We start from the raw sequence: 23,492 nt of genomic DNA on the forward strand, positions 1-23,492 counted from the left end.
TCACGAACTCGTCCATTTCCTTTCATGGGTCGTGGTTGAAGAAATCCGTTGAGGAGGAATTAATTTAGAGTTTGGAGTTGTATAAAAGCAAAAAGGGTGAGAAGAGATATATTTATAAAATGAGAAAAAAAAGGTACAGCATATCCTAGGCACTCACAACCCGTGCGGCCGCGCACGCCACACCGCACGGGCGCCCATTACCCCTCCACACCCTCGGCCTCCCTCCGTCCCCCACCCGCTGGCCACCACAACCCACGGCCTATCGCGCTCCGCCCTATCCACGTCGCATTCACAACCCACTCTCAAATTCCACAACTTTTAAATTTCTTGTCCCTACATTAGGTATTCAATCCAGGAAGGATCGTATTGTCTTTTTTACATGGAGTAGGATACTCCAACTTTTATCTGTAAATGACAGGTTTATTATAATAAAATTGAGTATACTTATCTGTATTTTTATAAACGAAATGTTTAACAGCTTATTATTGTTATCTTTAGGGTTTAGGGTTATTAATGTTATTCATGCATTAATATGTAAGCTAAAAGTACTAATTTGAATATAAGGTGACAAAACTGCATTTGTTAATGTTATATACATCCATGGATTATTGCCATTTCTATGAAAAATGTTTAATCTTCTACTATTCCAATTGGCCTCTAAAGGGCCAAGAGCTTCACACTAACCTACAAGAGGCTGCCGAAAACAAATAAAGAATTAACCTCTATATAAACTCTCTACAAAACCCTAATCATGTACAGTAATTGTGAACAAAATCATTACAACACATTTTCTATTTAATCTTCTACCCGCTGAATTTCACCCATCATGATCCGATTGCTAGTGACTTTGAAACCAAGGAGTGCAGGATCAATCTGTCTACCTTTCTTACCCTTCTTTTTGTTCCGAGCCCCCGATGCCCCATCTAGGGGCTCTGGAGTTGCTGCTGAAGCATGAGTTTCATGAGGTGTTGGCTTCTTAGCGCTTCTTTTAAGCATATCACTGAATGATGTTTCCAATACATCAGCATCATTACAGGATGATGTTCGTCGGAACTGTACATCTCTTCTGCTAGCCGCCTCTACATTTCCTACAGCGGTAGGTCCTGCCTCCCGTCTCACTCCTGCAACCAAGTAGACAAGGACAATAGTAAGTAGGCGGCCCATAAAACTCACATTCATACTCCTCATGGCCAATAACAAGAACAAGGGGAAATGCAGAACAAAAAAGTCAGTACCAGTTGATGCAATAATTGATGAGATCATAGAGATTAGTTCCATCAAAGGGAGTCCATTTTTAGTGATAGATTAGACTGACAATACATGTGATTGCATAGTTGATATCACTAAATTCTATTTCACCTGTCAACCCAACATAAACCATACTTCCATATCATATAAAACTTGGCTACCTTATACAAATATATGAATGATAAAATAGAAGTTATATTTCCAGAGAGTATCAATGCAATTGCAAATATCCACTTCAATGCAGACAATTTTCTAGCCTAACCCTTCAGCCCTTTTAAACAAATTACTCCTAACTTTATCGGAAATTCAAAAGGATATTACCACAATGGAATAAAAAAAAATCCCCGAATCACCTTTCAACCTAACTAAAAATGCAACTTTAATCCCTAGCAACATCGATCACAAAATGCCTCAAAGAATTATGATTACAGACCCACCAAACAACTCTAAACTCAACTATACCTCAAATCATACCTCTTCTATAATATGATTAGAATATTCTTTAACCTATCCCTTCAGCTTCACTTGAGCCTTCCGGCTTCCGCAACATTTCCATACATCATAAAATCTTTTGACTCACATATAGTAGCTAAAATATGAGTAACAAATGAAAGGCTAGCATATTTCTATAAAGCAGAAAAGCCAATTAACCAATTTAACCTTTATGAATGCAGCCCAAAAAAAGCAAGCAGCTAATCTTACCTATCCTTAGCAGCATCCTCTGAAACCGAATCATCTGATCCAATCTTGATGTTCTGAAAACCTGACCATTTTATCCATATCAAGTTTTTTTAATGGAAGGTTATGAGGGAGGAAACATAAACTATACACGGAAAACTAAAATAACTTCTAACATTAGCAGCAGAGCCAAGTGATTTATTTCTGCTTAGGAAATTGACTGGCATTTCCACTCTGTCAGTAGATGTCAAACCAGCCTGCTCACTTATGCCTTCTTGAACATCAAAAATTATTCACTGAACATTGCCTTAATTAATGAGCACTTTTGTTCTTTCTACACTGGAAAGTGCTAATATAACTGCCACAATGTTTTTACTAAAATTTTCACTGCTTAGCTGAGAGCTCCCATCAATGGCAGTAGCAACCATTCCTCCACCTTTAGATCTATAAGGTAATCCACTAATTTCCAGAACATTGCTTATCCCCTCCGATTGTCGACTGTGGGGTGGCACACCTGAATCAGAACCATATGAACCAATTGGGAATGAGTTACCAATACCAAATTCTTGTTCTGAAATAGTGACGAATGACTGGTTTGACATGCTCCCAGAATGATGACCTGAAGGTGGCCTTCGCTCATTTGGTAATCCATTAATCATATCAAAGTGTTCACTTGATGTTTGACCAGTTTTCTGCTGTAGTAGTTCCATAAGCAATCGCTTTGAACTGTCATCATTTGTTCCAGCTGACATCCACAAACTAGGGTCTTCAGCATTTCTCTTGGCATCTAATTCTCTCCTCTGTCTTTCATTATGAAGGTGTTGTTGAACTCTCGACTCTATCCAATCATTTGGTAACTGACCATTATTCTCAGACCAATGGCCATCGGTTGCATCCATTCGTGAATCATGAAATTGATTGGGATGCAATGGGTAGTTTGTATGATGAGAAAACATGCCAGATGAGAATCCTCCACTTTGACCATTAGACTGCATCCGTAAAATCTGTTCCTGCATTTCTAGGCCTTGGGCACAAGCCAATGAATTCACAATATCACGATTTACCCCAGCAGGACCTACAGGCAATGACATTGACCGCTCAAAAGGCAACATTCCAGGTTCATAAAGACCATGTTGGAGTCGCTCTTGTACGGAAAGGTTCCAGTCAAGAAGGTTGAGATGCTCCTCGGGAGGAATAATTTGTTGGGAAAAAAGTCCAATGGGCCAAACCCAATAGTGATAGCTCTATTAGAGGCAACAGGATTTCTGTGGAACTGACTAGCTTCATCAAGCGACCATCCAGGGTTGATAGCCCTTTCTTCCATTTCCAATCGCTGCCTTAGCCCCAAAGGCAACTGCCTCCCATGAAGCTGATCTTGCTGAATGATATGTTGATCCAGGGGGTGAATCTGCCCATGCCTTCCGCGTGACAAAAGATCCATTAAATCATTTTGATTCCCTTGATGAGACACTTGACCAAATTTTGCTTGAATAAGCTGCTCAAGGGATGGATCTGAATGCCTCGAAGGAAATTGGGAGCGTTGCCGATCATTAAGAATCTGCTGTTTCATCAAAGCCTGTTCAAGAGCAGCATTGGGTCGAAGAGAATCAATACATGGCTGTCCACGACCTGACTCACACATTTGACTCTGCAGCAATTGTTCAAGAAGAGCCTGTCTGGCTTGAGACTGCTGTTGCTCTTTCAACAACATTTGTTGCTGATGGAACTGCTCCTGTTGCTGAATCTGCTGCTGCTGTTGAAGTTGGAGCTGCCTCTGCTGCTGCTGAAGGGCCAATATATGTTCCATATCTTGGCCCATTTGATTAGCAAGCTGTGTTTGGTGCATCAACTTAGAAGCTGGGCCTCCTTCTAGCATTAAATCATCCATGTGCGTATTATGTGAAGGTTGGAGATGCTGTGGCAATAGCTTCTCTGCTAAATCAAATTGATTAAATTCTTTCTCCATTCTAGAAGAATGGCGACCATCCATGACATCTTGATACAAGTTGGAATTAGACTGTGAGCTGCTGCCATGAGCATCATTCCATGATTCTGGGGCGTGCACCTGATTAACTATGCTACTAAAAGGAGAAAGTCTACCAGATCCTGCACTTGCAAGTTTCTCATGTGCACCTCCACTGAACGGAGATGCCTGTTCACTCCTTGTCTGTGTACTTTCAAGTTCAGACCATAACAAACTAAACTGATTCATCTTATTGCCATTCTGATTTGACACACCAGAGCCTGTCATTTCATTAAGAAGATAAGACTGGTTCCCACTATTTGTCGTGGATTCACCATATCCTCTTGATATCTTCCCAATAGCATCACCACCACTACCAGGTCTCCCAGGAAACACAATTTCTGTTTGAAAACAAGGATAGAAGAATTAGAACTATATTCAATTTAGTTTGTAAAGAAAGACTAATAAGAAACAGTATCAATGAAGCCACCTTCATCTTGGGCACAAAAATCATGAAATCTTTGCTCTGAGAGTACATGTGTTTTGACAGATGACGATGACTCTCATGTACATTTGACGGCACATCATGTAACTTCCAGCTGGATGCATCCACTACAGTGGAAGAAATAGATTCAAGAACTGGATCACCAGAATGTACAAATGTTTCAGATGCACTCTCCATTACAGCTGACTTTTCTAAATTGGAGCCCAATTCAGTTCCACTACCATACTCATGTCCAAATTTTAAATGAGGCATAACATCTCCCAATTCCAGGAAGGGCAATTCATCAGGTGCATCTTCAAAACGAACAGGTAAATCAGCCCCAAAAGACCCTTGCTCATACCATGAAATTATGTCCACCCCAAGAAAGGTCCCTGTATTTCCCCTTGCGGATCCCGGTAATACAAACTCAATTCCTCTGGAGGGATTCCTCTATCAAGCTGATACACATTGGGCCTGCTATCAGTCTTGTGCAGCCCACCATCCCAGACTGCTCCGGTGTTTGAACATGCAAAAGGGAGTTTGATTCACGGAGTTTATCGTTTACATCAAACGGTGAGACAGATTGGATAATGTCAAACAAAGGGTGATGGTTGATAGCAGGACCTGCAACCTTTAGCTGCAATTCACCAAATTGAGCACTATTTTGTGCCTGCAGGTGGCCAATATCCAGCTCTTTCCCATTCATAGTCTCTGAAAAATTATATTGTTGTTCATGATCAGCAGTTTTCGCTGTATAAAGGTTAAAAATTTATTTACTGAGTAAAAACTGGAGATTCTTTCATACAATATTCAAACTGCAGTCTAGTTCTCATCATTTGACAGACCTTCTTTCAATGAAGTGCTGAAGAATATTAGTGAAATAGAGAACTCAACTCACAAGGCAAGAAATATTAGTGATATAATCAAAATAAATAAGTGGATGTGAAAAAGGTATAGTAAAAGGGAATGCACATTGATTATGTTTAAAATACTAGAGCTGCTTTTCTTAAATGCGCTGTATGAGGCTCCACTGCTAGTTCTTTTACCCTTCCATATGTCACTCAATATAGCCTGTAGCAAAAAGAATAGTTCGTAAAATTTCTGTAGACATCCAGTCTAAGAGTATCAACCATTTCAGTTACAGTAGAAAACTTATGAAGAAATATATCAGGAATTGTATGCCTCACCTCCTCTTCAGCATCCGGAGCAACAAACGCTAAAGGTTCCACAACCTTTGATTGAGATATTGGGGGTACTTCCTCAAAATTTTCCGGCACAAGGGCAAGAGATGTCTCTGAGTTTTGCCTACGATATATGTCAAGCAATTTGCCTCTAGGGTAAACAAATTTTCCATTTTTGTCATACTGAGCAGCACCCATTGGAGAAGCAGGCAATGGTCTTCCAGTGGAAGCAGAAGATCTACCGCGCCATACAATAAAGCCCACATTTGAACCATAAACTCTTCCCCTTTCAGGTCCAAATCCAGGCGCAGACCGTTGTCCAGATCCAGCAGGATTCCCCTCCAACCTATGCCGAGGTCTCCACTTATCACGAGAATCAGTTTCACGCTCAGGACCAGAACGACTATTTGAGACAAATGATTGATTTTCATTCTGGGACTCTTCCTTATCCATATCTGTCCTTTTCTCCACTCGAGAATCCTTTTTCTTTGTCATCAGAACCCCACCTCAAAGACCATTTGCTATCACGCCTTGTTTCATAGCCAGCACTACGATTATTAGCATCATGCCACCTGTCAGTTGCAGGCAAAGATCTGTTATCAGTAGGTTCTTTACCCGGAGCAATGTCAGCCCTTCTATCTATCTTCCTGCACTCCCTTCGCCCAACCCCAAGCAAGTCCAGTTTCCCTTTCTTCTTCGCGCCAGCGGCGACCACTGTTGGGTTCAGGAGCAATCCTTCTCCAATCTTTTTTTTCCTCAGGGGCATCTGAGCGCCAAACCTCTTTTTGGTTCAAATCAGCAGAGCTGCCAAGAGACAGAGAACTTGGGCCACGGGCTTCCTGCCGAGAAGAAATATGTGATTATTTGAATGCAAAAGAAAAACTACAAATGTAGCTAAGAAGCCGGTGTAAAGTTCTTCACAATCAAAACCAGTAACCTAAGTTGTCTTTTCTTTTTGCAGACTTTGCAAAGCCATAATGTATGTTAAAAAATCAATAGTATCTCAATATAAGACCAGACCGGGAATATACAAATAACTAGACAGAAGCATTAAGAAAGGTATCAAAAAAGACAAATGACAAGATTTGCATATATGTGCACATAAAATTATTAAGGACGTTGAGTATTAGTATGTGGTTGTCACTCCAAAGTCCTAAACCATTAGCATTGATACAATGCATGAATGCCTTCAACAATCAAGAGATAGCATATTATCTGAAATCATATATATCCAGCTTATCAAACAAATATATATACATATATATAAAAATGTATCGATTGATTTAGTCATGAATCAAGGCTGAAAACTAGCAAAATTTATGAACCATCCAACTAAATCCTCTAACACAGTTCATCAATGAGTTAACTTCAGACATCTAAGTGACAAATGCTATCAGGCTGGCGTGCAGGTATAGTGTAGTAGATACACCATTTTTAGTTCATTTGGCTTTGCATACAACCACTGTGGAGAAAACGGAATGCTCTCAGAAGCTACTTGGTCTGCAGTAAACACATATAGAGTAAAGGCAATAAGTTTTAAGGATGCAAAGATAAAAAAAAATTTGAAGCAGAAGGAGCCAGATAGAATAAATTAGCAAGGAAAACAATTGTTACCCTTTGACTCATCCAGTAATCCCACAAACCCTTTGTCCTCATCATTTCCAGTGGAGGCTTCAGTGCCCAAAAATAATACCAGAATATCAGTTACAGAGGGGGGAAATTAAGCATGAAAAAAGGTGCATATCTAAGAAGCTAAAACCTTACGCATCCATTTAATACATGAAGGGAGTGAGAAAAAGGACACGAAACCACAGTCCAAAGAGCAATTGCAATGAAATCTATCCATATCAATCGGAGTTCAGAATTTAAAATATATATATATATATATATATATATATATATATATATATATATTAAATCAACCACAACATGGACTAAACTATACTCAATCCCAACAGAACCAATCAATCTTCAGAACTCGCTCGATAAGTTTATACTTAATCAGAAGTGAAGAATCTGATTTGAAACCCTAGGATATAGATTGGAAGCTACATTGTAAAAACGGATCGATATAACAAAGTAGGGGTTGCCGCACAATACAGTCATATCCAAACAAATAAAGTAAATCAATACAGGCAATAATCAATAAGAATTCAAAATAACCGCAGATTACCTTTCGAAATCCACGATTGATCGGACGGCCTCGAATCGATGAGATCCTCTGGAAGATCTAGCTTACTTTCCACCATCACAACAGAATGATATTAAAGAGAGCTTCAGGTAACAATAAAAAAGACCTCGAACGGAGAATCAAACACAAAACACAAAAATAGTGAGAGATAAGTGAACCGGCGACTGGCGATACAGAAATATCAGAGTAAGACAAATTCCAGATGCAAATCGAGGGGTGAATACATATGTGTTATGTATAGGTAGAGCGAGAATTAGGGTTTGTGAGAGCAATTGGAAATCTAGAGAGAGAATGTGATTGAAGAGGAAAAACAGAGAGAGAGAGACGATGAGGGTTTGGATGGTCAGAGGAGCAGGGGAGGATCCCCTGCTGTGTTAAAAAACACAGCAGGGGCTGCTGTGTTTGAAACCCAGGAATTATCAAATAAAACGCAGCATTTGGTTAAGATATATACAACTTCTATTTCTTTTTTTTTTACCCATTTCTTTATTCAATTAATTATGTGGTCTATCATGGTAACTTTATCACAACGCAACTTACCTATTAAAAAACTAATTAATAATAGACCTATTAATTGTTAAGTAATACCATTAAGTTAATTGCATTAAACTCATTTCTGCAATTATTAAATCCTATACTCATTTTTCACAAGTTATAAAAAACAGTGTGCAATTTTTTTATTTTCCAATATTTTTTATTCAAATAAAAATATAGTACTGTAAAATTCAATTAACTTTATCAATTAAAACACTTAACAAATTTAGATCATGATATAATAAATTAAAAAGTTCCATCTCATTAGAGAAAAATATTCTCTAAATTAAAAAATCATAATTTTAAGGAACAAACTTATAAGGAAAGTATTTTATATTTTTAAGGGATGGAAGAAGGGTTCTATTTAAAGTTTTATTATGTACATGTTCAAAGCTAATAATTTGATTTAGAAAATATACAGTTGATTTTACATGTTTATATTGTTGGTATTTATTCTCAGCTTGAACGAAAGATGATTGATATTTGGGATATTTATTATGCCATACTTAGTTCGAGGAAGCATGACTCTGAATTGTTTAAGGAATGGAAAAGTAAGCTTGATGTTGATCGTTTGATCAATGACTTGATGTTGATTCTCAGCAAGAATCGTCCGCCCACATACCATCTACAAGGAGAGGACAAGGAGTTTCGTGATCAGTGGCATACCGCGGAATGTCATCTCAAGGGCTTCGTTTTAGCCGGTGTTGGCAATGCCCTTGAGAGGTTTGACGATCCCAAAAGGCCGTTGGTCAACAAGCCCACGTGGTTTGAAGAAAAGTCCTCTAAGATACGAGCTGGTATCGCCGTGAAGCATTTAAGGAATGATGTGTTTGAAGAGAGCCAAGACGTGGGGGTATACGCCCTAGTCATGCTTGGCTACTTCAATAAACTTCACTTGTCGGGGGGGAAAATTGACCCAGAAACCCAACAGATAATGATCCTTGATGGGCTTCCAGATAGCTTTAATGAAGTCAGAGATGAAATTTTGTTTAGCGACAAAAGGTTTTCATTTTTGGAGCTTTATAACAAGCTTGTGGTTGCTCAAACTAAGATGAACAGAAGGGGTGGACTTTTGAGATGATCATGTTCAAGTCAGACAAGTTTATTTTTCTTTATTTACATTGTTGAATTTTTGAGGATTTTTGATACTTGTACATTGTTTGGTTTTGATATCATATGGATTATTGATATGGAATTTCATTCCTAGTTTATCAATTGTGTTTTTTTGGATTATCGATGTCATTTTATAATGCTTGCATTATTAGATAAATGAAGTTTTGATTATCCAATTATTTATGACATCAAATGTAACATGGTTAATATCAAAATGTTTACTTGTGATTAAATTTGTTGATTCAATTATTATGAAGTTTTCTTCTAGAAATATTGATTATTAAGTTTCTTTAATCCTTAAGTCTTTTGAACCATTATTTTGTTGATGAATCAATAGAACATTAATGTTCGACATGGATTCCAAACAAAATAAAATGATCTTATGATCGCGTTTGTTCAAATAAAGGTGTAAGAAAAATAATCACAATAATTGATTACAAGACAAGTAAATTAAATTCAACTAGAAACAAGATAAGTATTTATTATAAATACTAGAAATTCTTGTATAGTAAATATAGTGTGCACATTAAATTTATTTTAATGTTCCAAGCCTAGAGTTGACTATTTGATTAGTTATTGTTTTATTTATTTTGTTGTGAAAGTGATAATTAAAATAGTGGGAGCTTTTCTTAAAAATGAATGATTAAATTCTAAGTGTTTAATAAGAGCTTCATAGCTCATTTTATTAAACTAGGATGAATTTAAATCCAAGCACTATTTAAATTGTTTTAATAGCCTTAGAGAATATTGAGACGCATTTTTCTACTTTTAAAAGTGGGAGCTAAATTTGTCTCATAGAATATTCATAAATGGAATTAAAGTAATGTTTGATAGAGTTAAAAGGGTTCACACCCTAGAATGAAAGAAGTGATGAATTGCACACTTTCTAAGACTCTAATAACATTAAAAGACATTTCCAAGTTAGCTATTAAAATTAGAATTGCTTTTGGATTTCCAAAGAAAGTATTTCTAAAGACCACAACAAATGGTTAAATAAATGAACTCTTGGAATTTATGACTATAAAACAAAGAATGCAATCATTCGGTTTTATTTTGTCATAAGGACTAATTTCCAATTAGTCATTGTGATGAGGTAATTATGTTCATGCATAAATTTACATCACAAGTTATATAGCAAGGATAATACCAAGATTGGTATTTATATAATTAAAGTTTTTGGAATCATATTCGACATGATTAAAAACTTTATATTTGCTATAAGTATTCTACTTTAATTAGTAGAAATTCAGAAGGATCAAAATAGTGGATTTTGATAGAGGAATATGTATAAGTACGCTTGAGAAAGGCACATAAAATTATTCCACTGGATCAAAGGGCCTAGAAATATTTTGATCAAATAATCGTGCTCCTTAGCAAGAATTAAGGTTATAAATTACAAGTATATTTTCGTTTTATGTACTCTAGCAAACTATGTTGGTAGATTCTTTTTTAAAGAATTATAGTTTTGAGTACATAATGGCCAAAGCCTGCTTTGAGTATAAGTGGGAGAAAATGTGTGTGAATGTGTAGCACAAGGCCAATAAAGCGGTTGGTATACTAAAAGATGCTTCGAGCGTACATGCCTTTGTACAGTCAGCTTGTGCATGTATACGAGAAACGCCACATCCACTTGTTTACCTATTTATGAGAATAAATAATATAATATAAATGGTTTATTATTGAAATATGATAAACAAGTCTAAGGCTTTTTACTAAGAAGGTCAAGTAGGGAAATTTGATGAATCTCCTCATGAGTTTTCTAGTAGGGGACTTGGCCAGATCTAGTAAGAAGAAAAACGTATTCACAACCTAGATAGGCTTTGGCTACCTATTGGAACGGTTGCGGTGTTTGTGATAATTCTCTCTTACCTAAGATGAGATTAGTAACACCGGTGTGGTAAAGCACTGAAAGGATCTAATCCGAAATGTATTCTTTATTGCTATCTACTGAAAGAATATATTTCAAGAAAGTTTAGTATTTTCTAGTCTATGATATTAATATCAATATTGTTTATTCAATCAAACGTCACTTTGACTTATCAATATGTGAGAGTTTGTACGTAACTCAAGTTCATGATATCTTGGGTGGTAGTAATTGAATAACATGAAGGTATTGGAATATTATTTCATAGAATTCGCGTGCCCAGTGTGGTATGATTAAATCCCTAAAAGGGTGATCCCCAATGAGGTGTTTGAAAGAGGAATTTATTATTCAGAAATCTGCGCAGTTGGAATTTATTCCACGAATAATAAATAAAGTTTCAAACTAGAAAAACTCTTTGGAGAATTAATTTAATTCTAGTCACATAGCAGACAAAAGAATTAAATTGATGGATCAAGATAATCTTAAACGCGGGAAATATTATAAAATAAAATGGACCCAAGTTATTTGTAATTTGGTGATTTAAGTGGGAGTGCAATATTATTCTTTAGTGGAATAAAATAATATTCCATTGATAATATATTAAATCATGGGTCATTTGATTTAATTAGTAATTTATCTAATGGGTGAGCCCAACACTTAAGTCATTCCATGGATCCCCTTACTAGCCCAATAAGGTCCACTATAAATAATGAATGAAAGGGAAACCCTAGCACACAATCCAAGACAACACAAAACCCTAACCCTAGTACCTAGAAATCGGCGCCTCCTTCCTCTTCCTCTTGGTCTCCATTTTCGAGCCATAGTTGTGGGAGAATTAGGGTTTTGATTATTGTTCTTGATCTATCCTAATTCATAGGATTAGATCTAGACAATTTGGTGTTTGTATTGGTTTTCCCTAGATCCATTCAAAGTTATTTAATTGGTTTTCTAAGATCCGCCCACACGGATGGAGAATCAAGGACGAGGGAATAGTACGGAAGTTTCGTGGTCGATAAACCAAGGATCTCCGGGTGGTGCAGCTAGCAACGTCAATCCAATGATGGATTATGAGGTAACAATCGAATCCACATCGAATATGCATGATTATGTGTTTATTTGATGTTATATCTATAGATCTATGTTAATTGCATGAAATTGGAGTCGAATGCATAATCAACTAAATAGATCCGTTCTAGGACCTGTTTGGTTTCCGTGTCTTCCGCTGCGGTAGTCCCACGACGTGTGAGACGAAGCCGTCAAAAAATCCAGAGAGGGACGATAGACTGTGCCCCCCCCCCCCCCCCCCCGGTGACCCCTACATCTGCTGCTGCATCTGGGGCATACCTCCCCACCCGCCGCTCCCCTGGCTCCCCTGCCCCCCGCCCGGCATCCCCCACGGCATACCCCTGGGCATACCCCCCTGGTTCCCCCCCGGCGCACCGGCCATCATCCCCATCAACTGCCCCCAAGGGACGTTAAACCCTGGGCCCATCTGGCCCCATCCAGATCCCACAGGTACCGTGGGAGTATGAGATCCACTCGTCGCTGGACTGGACTTGTTGTTGTGATCCATCGCTCGATGATGCTCTTGTACAGAAAGTTAAAGAGAGAGAAAAATCGTTAAAACAAGTGGTGCAAATGAAAATGAAACGAAGATCGCGTTTATATAGGTTTTTAAAAAATATAAATAAATAAATAAAATTCGGGCGCTGGCCGATGCGCTAGCCGATGCGCTGGCCGCCACAATGGCGGCCAGCGCCGAACGATCGGCCAGCCCACGCCGATCGGCTCGCCGATTTCCGGCTAGCCGCCTCCAATGGTTCGGCTAGCCGGTCGCTAGCCGACCATTGGAGATGCACTTAATCTCCCAAAAATTACTTTTCAATTGTTCTATTTATAACATCATAAATCCACAAGTGCCTAAAAACTTGTCTTAGGAATGATGTCTCTTTGATTTATACGATAAGTATATTCCTTAATTTCCGTATCCAAAATCATTTTATTAATAGAATTGATTGCAAATTTTATGGATTTTATTTATTGTTTGGGTGGCGGATTTGGATTGGTTTATGACTAGATATTCGGTTAGTTAGGATATAATCGAACAAAAATGTCAGTTAATTGAATAAAAAATTGAAAATAATTACCTAAAACTAGGCATTTATAATTCAATTAAAATAATAATCGATTCATTATTTGGTTAGCCGAGTATCACTAAATAAACTTTAAAAAGTTACCTCCAGATGTGGGAAATAGACCAATATAAAGCCCACGATTTACCAGAAGCCCAAGTAAGTAAATTGTCCATACTAATACCCAATCTTATTAAATGGGCCAATATAAGGCCCATAAGAAAATTTTATAAATTTGAGAATAATTCTTTAAATTTAATTTATTATTATTTTTTATATTCAATTGAGTACTTAATTTACTTATTCGATTATGTGGAATAATACTTCTCATTGTTTAACAATAGTATATTATTTAATGGTGTAGGTGGTATCAAGAGATAGTCATACACTAGATTGAAATTAATAATAATAATAATAATAATAATAATAATAATAATAATAATAATAATAATAATAATAATATCCAAAAAACTTGGAAATAGTGAATTTCCACTTGAAAATAAAAGCAACAAAGCAATAATATATTTATAGTATTTCCAAAACTTTTCACTTCCTCTCCTTCTAAAATCTTTTCACTGCTCCCATTAATCACAAAAACAAAAATAATCTTTTCATTTTCCCAAGTTTATTACCTTCATCTAAAATATATGGAGATGTGTTATCAATTATTATAAAAACAATAAAAACCTCTTCAATTTATAACTTTAATAAAATATTCAAATGACCTTTTTATTATTATCTCCATAACTCCATTTGTATATATGTATAGATCGATATAGATATAGAGTTAGTTAATTTTTGGATTACCCACCTTTTAAAATTATTCATATGACCAAAATAAGGGAATAAGTTTTCTCTGAGCTCAAATGAGAAGAAAGGGTTGGCAAATCATGCGGATTGAGCCGCTATCGGGTCAACCCAATATCGACCCAACCTTATCGGGTTCCAATCCAACCCAACCCAAATCATCGTGTTCTTATCGGGTTCAACCCAAACAGATGCGTGTGTCGGATTCGTGCGGATTTCGTTTCATCCAAAAAATTATCGGTCGTGTCGGATTCGTGTGGATTTCGTGTTATCCAAAAAAATATCGGTCATATTTTAATGATAGTAAGTTACTACACAATATAAACGCTATACGATAACGACCGATATATGATATTATATAATTAAAATTTGATATTATATGATAAAATAAGATATTACAAAATTAAAATAATTAATTTAAATAATTTTAAAATTCAAATAATAAAATTAAAGTATATTTAAATTAAATCTAACTAATAAAGTTAAAATAATTAAAATAATTATTTTTTAATAAAACTTTAGTATGGAGTAATATTTATTTATCATAAAAAATAATTTAATAATAGTATTAATCATATTTTTACTAATAAAATTAAAATTATAATATTTTTTAATTAATAAAAATAATTTTAATTAATAGAAATAATCAAACTAATTATTTTTTTTCTTAACGGATAACCCGACCCGACCCAAATCCGACCCAACCCAACCCAAAATTTCCGGGTTCTTATTGGGTCGACCCTATAAGGACCCAAATCTTAAACGCGCGTGTTCGTGTTGCTTAACTTCGTACGGATTCGTGTCGGATCAAAAATTGCCAGCACTTAGAACCGAAAAACACTAGAAAATAGTGCTAGAATTGTTTTTGGAAGGAAACAACACTTATCACCTTTTTTATACTTTTTTCTTGATTAACCTCAAATATATTTCTAACGCTGCAAAATATTAATACTCCTAGAGAAACACTTGTCAATTCCATTTGCATAATTGCATTCCATAGTAGATTACTTTTGTTAAATAACACGAGGATGCATGGATTAATTAGTACTCTGGCCTAGGAAGGTAATAACAAACCATTCAATTGAGCTCTTAAAAAGATCCACTAGAACATGTACTCCTACAATGGAGAGGAGGGGGAGCCGCGAAGAAGGTTTATAAGGTGCACGGCAGTAATGAACGCATCATCCCAAAACTTGTTAGGCAGTCCTGCTTCAGCCAACAGAGAAAGACCAACCTCAATGATATGACTATGTTTTCTTTCAGCAAGGCCATTCTGTTGTGGAGTATGTGGGCAAGAGATTCTGTGCATTATTCCACATTCCTTGAGGAAGGAGATTAGAGCTTGATACTCTCCTCCCCAATCAGACTGCAACACTTTGATTTTTCTGGAATATAGATTCTCAACCAATGCCTTGAATTGTTTGAACACATCAGATACATCACTCTTATACTTCAGTAGATAAATCCAAGTAAATCTGCTATAGTGATCTATAAATGACACATAATAGGTATAACCATTTCTTGATATAGCAGGGGAAGGACCCCAAAGATCACCGTGAATTAGCTGAAGAGGCGCAGTGTACTCAGACTGAGAAAGAGAGTAAGGAAGTCTATGTGCTTTAGAGACACAACAAGAGTTGCAAAGTGCACTGGAATTCATTGATATAAAGGGAATGTTACAACTGCTTAGAGCTGATTAAACAATGTCTAAGGCCGGATGTCCTAGCCGTTTGTGCCATAAAGGTATACTACAACCAGAAGAAACATTGCTAACAGACCTAGGAAGAGCAGCAGACCCCAAAGAAGAAGTGATCACAGTGGGTGAACACTTGTCTTGATTTGAAACAGAAGTGGAGACCCGCCCTTTCTGGACTGAAGGTTTCTTTACTAGAAAACGATAAAGACCTTTATCAAGGATTCCCTGAAGCACGACCTCCCTGGACACCTGATCCTTGACAAAACAATTTGAAGGGTGAAACTCAAAGAATACTTTGTTGTCATTTGCAAACTGAGACACACTAAGCAGATTTTTGGTTATATTAGGAACATGAAGAAGATTTTTAAGTAGAAGTTTTCTGTTAGAGCAAGAAGAATTGGAATTTAGATGTGCTTCACCAATGTGAGATATTTTCATCCCAAAACCATCACCTAAAAGAAGCTTTTTACCTCCTGAATATTCTGCACTGGTGTTTAGGTTATTGAGATCATGAGAGACATGATTTGTAGCACCTGAGTCAGGGTACCATGAGGTTGTGCTTGCTCCGTCATAGCTCAGTTCTGAAGGACAAGCAACACAGTGAGCAACTCCACCAGATTGAGGCCTAGCTTGAGCCAAATGAGCCGAAGGATTGGAATTGTACTGCAGCTGCTGTTGTGCAGGTCCTCGCTGGCCTTGTGAGTTAAATCCTTGTTCAAATCTGTGCCAACATTTATTAGCACTATGCCCCGGTTTTTCACAAAGTTGGCATATGATTTTTCCAGCACCATATCCTCGACCTCCCCTTCCTCTAAATGATCTTGAGCCACCTATTGAAAAATTATTGTGTACTCCTCTAGCTTGTTGAAAAGGGTTGTTGTCTCTTCTTGGGGCAGAATGTTGAGCCAAATTCAAGGAGGGCTGAGATCCCTCCACACTACCAGCAATATTTGCTCCAGATCCCAATCTTGATTCAAAGCTCTGAAGTGTTGCTCCAACATCTAGTACAGTCCATGGTTCAACTCTTGTTGAAATGGATACCACCACTGGATCGTATTCGTGCCCTAGACCAGCTAGAATATGTAAGATCTGGTCTTCTTCTAGTATTGTGCTTCCAGCTGATGCTAAAGATCGAAGCATGATTTCATTTTTGCGAGGTACTTCTTCATGGAAAGGGAGTCCTTCTTCATTGTCTGAATCAACAACTTGTACTGCATCACTTTCGCCTTCGATCGATTGGCAAAAATTTTTAACAGTGCTGTCCAGATGTCCTTAGTTGTTTTGAGGCCAACTACTAGAACCATTGCACTCTCCGAAAGAGAGGAAAGCAGCCATGCTGCAAGTCTTTGATCCTGGCGCCGCCATGAGAGATACTCGGGATTCATTATTGTCTGCCCATCGGAGCTTCTCGGTATCATTTGAGATGGAGGAGACACCTCTCCGGTCAGGAATGACTCTAGACCATACCCCCACACGGTGGCTTCCACCTGTTGCTGCCACATCAAGAAGTTATCATCAGTTAATTTTACTGAGATAGGGGGATTTTGCGGCAAGGCCGGTATCTGAGAATTTTGTAGGAATGACTGATTAGATGTGGCGTTTGATTCTGTAGAATCCGCCATTTATAATGAATAAAATAGAAAAGAAAGGGGAGTAAAAGAGACAGGATCAGGACGATCCTGCTCTGATACCATGAAGAAAACTGAAGCTTTTCATATTGTTAGAGAAAGAGTGTCTTGTATAGAATATCGTTCTGTATAGTGAATCGAATGTGATGCAGAGACCATCTCTTTATATAGAGATGATTGCTAAATATACAAGGGAAAATTATATCTATTTTAAGAGTAAAATATTACATATTAATGCAAAGAGTGATTCATGCTAAATCACATCCTCTTCCTTCGGTGATTTATTTTGTTTCCTTATTCTCACAAGGAGATCTTCATTCATGCGATCTGAGGATTCATTGACAGGCACGCAATTGCTATCCTTATGATCTTCAGTGATCAAATCATTCTCATTCTTTTGGCAAGGCTCGCTAACACGCCGCTCCTCCATTGGGAGTGTGTAGTGTAGGTCAGGCGTGGGGAGGGGCGGTTACAGGTCTTGGGCCGCACAAGGGGCGCCGGGAGAGGCGCGGCCCGCTAGCAACTCCCATTGTGGGTCAGAGTCGCGACACAGCGTTAGAAGGTAGGATTTTAATATTTTTTAGTATTCCGTGGAAGAAGAAGAAAAGTAGCGTGAATTGGGATCTTTAATTTTTTGGGTTTCTTTAATTAATTCTTTAATTTTAAAAGTTGTATACCTTAATTAATATTTTCTTTGATTAATGTAAATTGGTTTCCTTAGTTAACGGTTTCTTTAATTAATGAAAATTGATTTCCTTGATTAAGTACTTCTTTAATTAATATCAATAAAAATTGGTGGAATTTCTTTATATTTAATGCATAAATGGAATAATTAAATTTTATTTGTACGTATTTCTATTTTTTAATGTTTTAATGAAGTATCTTTGTGTTGCATATTGTGCTGTATTTCAACTTTAGAAGTAAAAACAATGAATAGCGTAAATTGAGTATTCTAGCCGAGGCGTAAGGAAAGGGAGTACATTATTGTGGGGAGTTGTGGCGTATACAAAGACGAAGGAGAAGAATGGTGATGTGGCCGGAGTCCGGGGGGAGATCCCATTGCAGATGCCCTTAAAGAATGTGGAAATCTGACTTGGATATCCATACTATTAAGTCTTCGAATTAGGTGATGTTTTCAAACTTAGGTTTATTGGTGAAAGCAGCAGCTCAATAATACGAACATAAAGAGTTGTCTATTGCGCAGCCAGCAACTAAAGCAAAGCAAAATCAACTTCCCTAGACTTGCATTCTATGCATGCTAGTATAATAATCATAAAAATACAAACAGTCAAACACCAATGAACATCAAGCTAATCACAACTTATCTACTACAATTCTAGAAATTAAAGCCGACTCGATTAATAGTCAGAAAATGATGTTCTTGAAAAAGGGGTTTCACATTATCCAACTCCAACCCATACGATATGAATGTCAACGATATTCATTATCTGTCCAAATTGATCATGCGTAAACAATGACGTACATTGCTCAACAAAAGTGAATCACCAAAAATTTCACATAAAAACAAAAGTATACCATGAAAATGATTGAGAGATTGCAATCAGTAATAAATTACTAAAAATATTTTTTGTCATTTAATTTATGGAATATATTTTCGATCTTTTGTCGCGTAAATAACGCTGTATATTGTTGCAAGTAAAGTGTTCATGCATCCGCTGATACAATTTAAAAGTGTTGTGCAAATTTAAATGGCCAAGTAGTATTAAATTCTACTGAATATTTGCATGAATTTAAGAAGTTAAAAAAAACATTTTAAGTTTCATAAATAAAATACGCGAAAAATAAATTAATCGTGTCTTTTTTAAGACTTTATTCTTCGCCCTAATTTTATTTGATACAAGTTAATTGTAACTACATTTGGATAGATTATGAAATTTATGCCCAGTTACGTTCACATGAATTAATTAAAAATAGAAAATAGCTTAGCAGTAAAGGTTGAACGAAACTCATTTTGAATGCAAGACATGGATACATATATATAATGAAATTGAGATTCCTAGAAGCTCAAAGGATTTGATATAGTGCTTTACTAATTTACATAATTAATTAAGTCGTTACAAAACTTTAGGCATTTGGCTATTACGGCAAAACATGGATAGGAATTACCGTTTTTTCTATATAAAAATTACTTTTGTTTCAAAAAACAAAACAAAAAGTTGAAGTTGGTAGGATTACCTTCTTAATTAAACGGAACTAAAGCACAATCCATTTTATAGGCTCACAATTTCATGGTGTGGCGATTGACAATAAAAAACGGAAAGCTGTACATGTTAATAACCATATCACATGTAGATTTCAACAACCATTATATATGTACATACATAGTTAAGACTCTAGATAATTGGATAGTAACAGACGATACATTAATATAGGTTAATTAAGCGGCGATAACTCTTTGTGGGGTAAGAAAATGGTAAGAGTAGCTATTCCTAGCAGCAAAATTGCAGCCGATTTGTTGATCAAAGTAACAATCCATCTCCATCAACACATCTAGGAAGTGATCGACTTCGCATGGCAGCATCAAGATGCCCTTGTGACAATATCCATACTCAGATTCAGCTTCTTCCAGTAGAATCTTGAATAGCCGGTGATTAACATGCTCGGTTTTGATCACGAACCTCTCTTTTTCCGGGCCCACGTAGATCGGGAAACACCCCACCGGAGCCACCTCAACATTCAGAGGCAATGATTTTATGCCACCACCTTTTTTAAAGGATTTGCACCTCTCCCACATCTTGAAGATTGCTCCTTTCCTGTTTCTACCCTTTGGTGAATCCATGCTTAGAGAAGAAGAAGAAGAGTGATCAGTGGAAAAGGGATGAATCTTTTCTTTACTTTTTCTTCAGATAAAATTTAGTTTTATTTTTTTCTGAAATCTTGACCTCTATTTATACAAGGATTCCAGGATTTACATTAGTAACAAAGTCCAACTTATCCAAATAAATAATGATAAAGTAGTAATGTTATTCTAAGTCATGCCTACGCCAATTTGCATGGGTCAGATTCTCATAAATGCAAATTTTAGTTTTATTCCACCAGGTTCTTTTTACAAGCTACCAATGCTTTAAAAGTCATGAAATGAAAATGGGGATTGATACAAATTTTGATTTGACATCACTAATTACTACTCCAACTACATGTGTGTTAGCTAATGATGAGTATTAGTATCACATTACTTATTCATCCGAAGCCTACCCAAGTCAGCGTAAAATTAGATGTTAATTGTGATTAATGGCCTGATTTTAGAGTGTGATATATTTGTAAGAATTATACTCTCTGTTCACTAAAAATATAAATTTTTGGGACGACAAGAATTTTAATAGTCTCTCTGTTTCATGTTACTCGCATATTTTCATTTCGGCTCGTTCCAAACTATTCACACTGTTTCTATTTTAAGTACTAACAATTAGAGTATTTAATTAATATGTATTCTCTTATTAAGTGATCTCTCACTACATTTAAAATAATAGTTTAAGGGAGTGTTCGATTGACAAAACTAAATCTCATGATTAAATATGTATCATGTTTGGTTCATAAGATTGACCCCCTCAACTTAATCCTAGATGGATAGTCTCATGATAATTAGACATAGCCTCCCTCCTCCAACTGAAATAATCCCACAACTTAATCCTAGATGGATAGTCTCATGATTATTAGTCATTACAACCGAACGCCACCTAATTGCACTAAAAAAATCCATCTCAAATTTACGACCTAAAATGAAAAGTGCAATTAATATGTGATGGAGGGAGTACGAAATTGATAAAGTATGAAAAGACAAAGAAATGAAAATAATGGAAGTAATGTTAGTAAATAGTGAATCTCCCGTTATGAATAGTAGTGCGTGTGGAGTAGATAGTGAAAGTCCCCTTATGAATAGTAGTGTGTGACTGTGTGTGATGAAAACTTCCAAAAATAGTTTTGTAGTACTACTAATAGATTGAAAGTATGCAGCTACCTCGTCCAAGGCATTGTGGCATTGTCTACAAGCACGGCTAGTTATAAAGATGGTAAATGTAATTTAAAATATACTCCTATTATATTATTAGATCAACCATGCACCGTCATTGCGAATATTGATTGAAAAGGTAGTTTTTCCACCCAAAGGTAATGCAGCTTGGCCGTAGCATTGGAATGCAAGAATTTTTTTATGAACCCTCACATGATCCATTTCCTCTGCAAAATTAAGAGGCAAATATATTCGATTTTAGGGGGAATATTCCATGAAAGGGAGTCTTCTTTTATTTTCTGACTTTAGGAGAAAGGCCAATCACATTGGAATTTTTAAAGGAAATATGCCATTAACATTGGTGTATTCCAAATAATGGAAATTATTAAAAGTAATGGAGTCTTCTTTTATTTTCTGACTTACATATTTATTTCAGAATAAATCGTGTTATATGAGCTATTTATGATTAAAACTATTAAATATTGATTAAAACTAATGCGTATGTAGTACCTTAATGATTAAATAATAGACACTATCAAATATTGATTAAAACTATTAATTTGTTATTTAATAATAATTTTAATAATTAAAAAAATTTATTAATATTTAAAACTCGAAATTTAAAATTTAATTTTATAAAATTAAATCTAATATTGAAATAAAAAAAACAAAGTGAAGGATGACAAAAGGGAAGAAGAATGATAATTTTGAAATAATATCAGATTTAGTACATCACTGAAATAATATCATATTTAAAATGTAAAAAGATCAAATTGCCCAAACCCCTCAAAATGGTATTTTCGTCACGAAACAGTAAAAGAGGACCATTTTCGAGATAAACGCTTAGTCCAGGGTTGTCTGGGGATATTTCTAAAGTCCAGGGTTCATTGGCGAGATAAACGCATAGTCCAGAGACTATTTTTGTAGTTCACTCTTAGGAGAAAGGCCAATCACATTGGAATTTTTAAAGGAAATATGCCATTAACATTGGTGTATTCCAAACAAAAAAAAAAATAACACCTCAAAATAAATAGAATATGCCTTTCAAATTAACGTTTATAACTCTTTTTACGCCGTTGGTAAAAATGAAATATAGTGGGAGAGTTGCAATGGTTCAACCTATCTCAATGTGGATATGGTGGAGAACATAATATAACTCCGATCACAATCAATTTTCTTCTTCTTGACATAGTTACGAGATTCTAATAGCCAATTTATATACTGAAAGCAAAGCTTGATTAGGAGAGGAAGGGAGGAGAATGGTGATGGTCTCCATTTGAAACGGTTACTCCCTTCGTCTCCAAATAAGAGTTACTAATTTTCATTTTGGTACGTCCCCAATTAAGAGTAGCACTTCATTTTTACCATAAATAGAAGATAGGTCTCACATTCCACTAACTCATTTCACTCACATTTTATTATAAAACTAATATAAAAAAGTGGATCCCACATTCCAGTAACTAATTTTTCAACCAACTTTTCTTTACATTTCTTAAAACCTGTGTCCGGTCAAAGTGCTACTCCTAATGGGGGACAGAGGGAGTACTATTCATTTTCTTTTGATTTTGACTATGAATTTCCTATATATTGGTAAACTGATTCTTCTCTGGTTTGATTTCATGAGTGAGCAAGGGATTCGGAGGACGACCGGAGTTGGATTTTGACACCGATCAATATGTGCAAAGTCTTGCCCTTTTTCTCCCTTTCTTGAATGTTAAATATGTTGAATTTGAATTGCTGGATTGATGCCTAGTTCAGGACATTCAACTCAGAGGCGATGAAAGAAATGAAAAGAAGATAAAAGATGGAAAACAAATACTCAAGCTCTAGCCACTTTTTCACTTCAGAGAATGCCACGTGTATAGACCAGCCCCATCACGAGGTCCTAATGTAGTGCAAACGATGCTTCATTACTTCACCTTTATTTACATTATATTAGATGCCAGCAATGGTACTGTAGGAGTGATGGCTTCATTGTTGCAACTGAATATCAAAGATTTAAA

At 36.1% G+C, this 23,492-nt stretch overlaps 2 protein-coding genes and 1 pseudogene across 3 annotated transcripts; 1 reads left to right on the top strand and 2 right to left on the bottom strand.

Annotated features, from left to right (window-relative positions):
- Positions 1–535: 535 nt before the first annotated feature.
- Positions 536–8,147, bottom strand: LOC125206357 (uncharacterized; annotated as a pseudogene). The gene is made up of 10 exons (XR_016132875.1): positions 7,728–8,147; positions 7,169–7,225; positions 6,984–7,054; positions 5,561–6,393; positions 5,272–5,444; positions 4,380–4,919; positions 2,327–4,290; positions 2,103–2,227; positions 1,951–2,011; positions 536–1,121 (listed from the first exon to the last, which is right to left on the bottom strand). The product of XR_016132875.1 is annotated as an uncharacterized LOC125206357 (transcript).
- Positions 8,148–8,625: 478 nt separating this feature from the next.
- LOC148923334 (uncharacterized) lies at positions 8,626–9,360 on the top strand. The gene is made up of 2 exons (XM_089061464.1): positions 8,626–8,658; positions 8,740–9,360. The coding sequence occupies exons 1-2, from the start codon at positions 8,626–8,628 to the stop codon at positions 9,358–9,360; spliced, it is 654 nt and encodes a 217-aa protein (XP_088917590.1).
- Positions 9,361–19,917: 10,557 nt separating this feature from the next.
- Positions 19,918–20,319, bottom strand: LOC125203695 (auxin-induced protein X10A-like). Its single transcript, XM_048102104.2, has one exon. It carries the CDS (start codon positions 20,317–20,319, stop codon positions 19,918–19,920), a length of 402 nt encoding a protein of 133 aa, XP_047958061.1.
- Positions 20,320–23,492: the final 3,173 nt, after the last annotated feature.

The sequence above is a fragment of the Salvia hispanica genome, chromosome 6 (assembly GCF_029641045.1).
Source record: "Salvia hispanica isolate PSC_SH4W2 chromosome 6, Shi_PSC_v1, whole genome shotgun sequence".
In the NCBI taxonomy this organism is placed as follows: domain Eukaryota; kingdom Viridiplantae; phylum Streptophyta; class Magnoliopsida; order Lamiales; family Lamiaceae; genus Salvia; species Salvia hispanica.

Coding starts and splice junctions, on each gene's coding strand:
- LOC148923334 (XM_089061464.1), top strand. CDS start 8,626: ATGGAAGAAGGGTTCTATTTAAAGTTTTATTAT. Junction 8,659..8,739: donor TCTATTTAAAGTTTTATTAT/GTACATGTTCAA, acceptor ATTTATTCTCAG/CTTGAACGAAAGATGATTGA.
- LOC125203695 (XM_048102104.2), bottom strand. CDS start 20,319: ATGGATTCACCAAAGGGTAGAAACAGGAAAGGAGCAATCTTCAAGATG.